Source organism: Salmo salar, unplaced genomic scaffold (genome assembly GCF_905237065.1).
Source record: "Salmo salar unplaced genomic scaffold, Ssal_v3.1, whole genome shotgun sequence".
NCBI classification, from domain to species: Eukaryota; Metazoa; Chordata; class Actinopteri; order Salmoniformes; family Salmonidae; genus Salmo; species Salmo salar.
In genome coordinates this window covers 201,761-204,448 of record NW_025548363.1, presented here as the reverse complement: position 1 = coordinate 204,448, position 2,688 = coordinate 201,761, and the positions used below count along the sequence as shown (strand labels likewise).

General features: G+C 41.7%; 1 protein-coding gene across 1 annotated transcript; it reads right to left on the bottom strand.

Annotated features, from left to right (window-relative positions):
• Positions 1-219: 219 nt before the first annotated feature.
• LOC123732941 (C-type lectin domain family 6 member A-like) lies at positions 220-2,342 on the bottom strand. The gene is made up of 3 exons (XM_045712283.1): positions 1,946-2,342; positions 1,761-1,870; positions 220-901 (listed from the first exon to the last, which is right to left on the bottom strand). The coding sequence occupies exons 1-3, from the start codon at positions 2,105-2,107 to the stop codon at positions 736-738; spliced, it is 438 nt and encodes a 145-aa protein (XP_045568239.1). The 5' UTR covers positions 2,108-2,342; the 3' UTR covers positions 220-735.
• Between the last annotated feature and the right edge of the window lie 346 nt (positions 2,343-2,688).

Sequence of the window (2,688 nt, the reverse complement as noted above, 5' to 3'; positions counted from 1 at the left end):
AAGTCGCTCTGGATAAGAGCGTCTGCTAAATGACTTAAATGTAAAATGTAAATGTCTTAAGGGGGAAGGTGTTACAGCCTTAGTTTTTTTTTCATTTCCATTTTGAGGTTGGATGTCATATTTAGCACGTGGGGAGCACCGATTGGTGTCACCTCGTAATAAAACAGATAAAAGAGAGTAGGGAGAACAATAATGTACTAGACAGGAAATGTCTTTAATCTCGGTTTAATGAGTTATTGAATAAGCAGGAAGTACACATTGTTTATGTTCAGAATAATAAAAGCACAAGAAGCAAACATACCTGATAAACATATAAAGTCATTTTAAATGTATTTAGAAGTGTAGTACTTAACAGTAATTGATTGACAGCGGCTATCGAATGATATTATACCCTATTATATAGCTCATTGATTGACAAATGAATAAATTATTGTGTCAGCTTGTGTATCGGTCATGATTGGTTGCTCATGGTCACGTGATGAGGTAGCCCCGCAAGTGACTTCAAAATCAGTGTCAGCTCTCAGCCCAAAAGGGAATTTCCCCTGTCTAACTAAGACGTTGTTTTCTCCCGTGGGAGACTCAGGTTCAGATCAGTGTCTTTGTGTGTGTGTGCGTGTATGAATGTGTGCATGTGTTTGTGTGTTTGTGTGTTTCTCTCCCAGCTGTAGTTCAGAGTACCATTCTATCAAATCACACCAGTCTTCAGACCATCATTAACATACAGTAGAGAGTTCATTAATCAGCAGTGCAGAAAAAGTACCTATGGGAAGCATATTTCTCACAGATCCATGGTTGTGAAGAGGAGCAATAATAATTCCACCATACTCCATGGCCTGATGATTTGTAATAGATGAACCTACAGTTCCAGTCTGTACGACCAGGTTCTCCTCTCCACCAGTAGCTGCAGTAGAAACAACACAGAGTTAGACTGACCACTCTTTCAGAACCTAGAGTATGAACAACACAGAGTTAGACTGACCACTCTCTCAGAACCTAGAGTATGAACAACGCAGAGTTAGACTGACCAATCTCTCAGAACCTAGAGTATGAACAACACAGAGTTAGACTGGCCTCTCTCAGAACCTAGACGATGAACAACACAGAGTTAGACTGACCACTCTCTCAGAACCTAGAGTATGAACAACGCAGAGTTAGACTGACCAATCTCTCAGAACCTAGAAGTATGAACAACACAGAGTTAGACTGGCCTCTCTCAGAACCTAGAGTATGAACAACACAGAGTTAGACTGACCACTCTCTCAGAACCTAGAGGATGAACAACACAGAGTTAGACTGGCCTCTCTCAGAACCTAGAGTATGAACAACACAGAGTTAGACTGACCACTCTCTCAGAACCTAGAGGATGAACGACACAGAGTTAGACTGACCACTCTCTCAGAACCTAGAGTATGAACAACGCAGAGTTAGACTGACCAATCTCTCAGAACCTAGAGTATGAACAACACAGAGTTAGACTGACCACTCTCTCAGAACCTAGAGTATGAACAACACAGAGTTAGACTAACCACTCTCTCAGAACCTAGAGTATGAACAACGCAGAGTTAGACTGACCAATCTCTCAGAACCACTCTCTCAGAACCTAGAGTATGAACAACACAAAGAATCAGTCCTACTCCTTCCACTGTGGTCAGTGTTATTATAGAGCAGTAGTCTCTTAACTTGGGGTGGTCAGTGTTGTTATAGCAGTAATCTCTTACCTTGGGGGTGGTCAGTGTTACTATACATCAGTAGTCTCTTACCTTGGTGTGGTCAGTGGGGTGCCGTCCACCCATTTCCAGGTCCCCTCAGTAATAGAGTCAGTCAGACCAATCCAGACATAATTGACTGATTCAAACCCATTGACGAATGTCTGTTGAGGCATAAAAAAGCATTGTTAATAACACATGATGGACTAATAAAGTAGCTCTCTGTCTCTGTCTCTCACCTGTTCCTCTTCACTGTTAATGATCACCAGATCTGCTCCTCTCTCCAGACAGTCCTGTCTACTCTTCTCCCAGGATTTCCCCTCAGTAGAGACGTAGTAACAGGTGCAGCCAAACCTTCTCCATCCTTCAGGACAGTACCCTAGAAGTTTGACCTTTACCATATTTGACACTTGAATGTAATGAAAAATAAGAAAAACATGACACAGATAAAGCTAATGAACCCTTCCAATGAGCTGATTGAGATTCCACCTTGCAGCTTTAGAAAATAATGAATATGTTCTGGTGATTTCCCACAGCAGTCGTTTGTGTGAATTGCCTGTTTGCCTTTAGCTTTTACACTGAACAAAAATACAAACGTAACATGCAACAATTTCAAAGATTTTACTTAGTTTCAGTTCATATAAGGAAATCAGTCCATTGAAATAAATTCATTAGGCCCTAATCTATGGATTTCACATGACTGGGAATACAGATATGCATCTGTTGGTCATAGATACCAGTCAGTATCTCGTATGACCACCATTTGCCTCATGCAGTGCGACACATCTCCTTCACATAGAGTTGATCAGCCTGCTGATTGTGGCCTGTGGAAAGTTGTCCCAGTCCACTTCAAATGCTGTGCAAAGTTGCTGGTTATTGGCGGGAACTGGAACATGCTGTTGTACACGTTGATCCAGAGCATCCCAAACATGCTCAATGGTTGACATGTCTGGTGAGTATTCAGGCCATGGAAGAACTGTGA

Bases quoted from the DNA above. Each gene is read 5' to 3' on its own strand.
- LOC123732941 (XM_045712283.1), bottom strand. From the start codon at position 2,107: ATGGTAAAGGTCAAACTTCTAGGGTACTGTCCTGAAGGATGGAGAAGG. The intron at 1,871-1,945 runs GTGAGAGACAGA...ATGCCTCAACAG, and splicing joins TTAACAGTGAAGAGGAACAG to ACATTCGTCAATGGGTTTGA. The intron at 902-1,760 runs GTAAGAGACTAC...TTTCTACTGCAG, and splicing joins ACCCCACTGACCACACCAAG to CTACTGGTGGAGAGGAGAAC.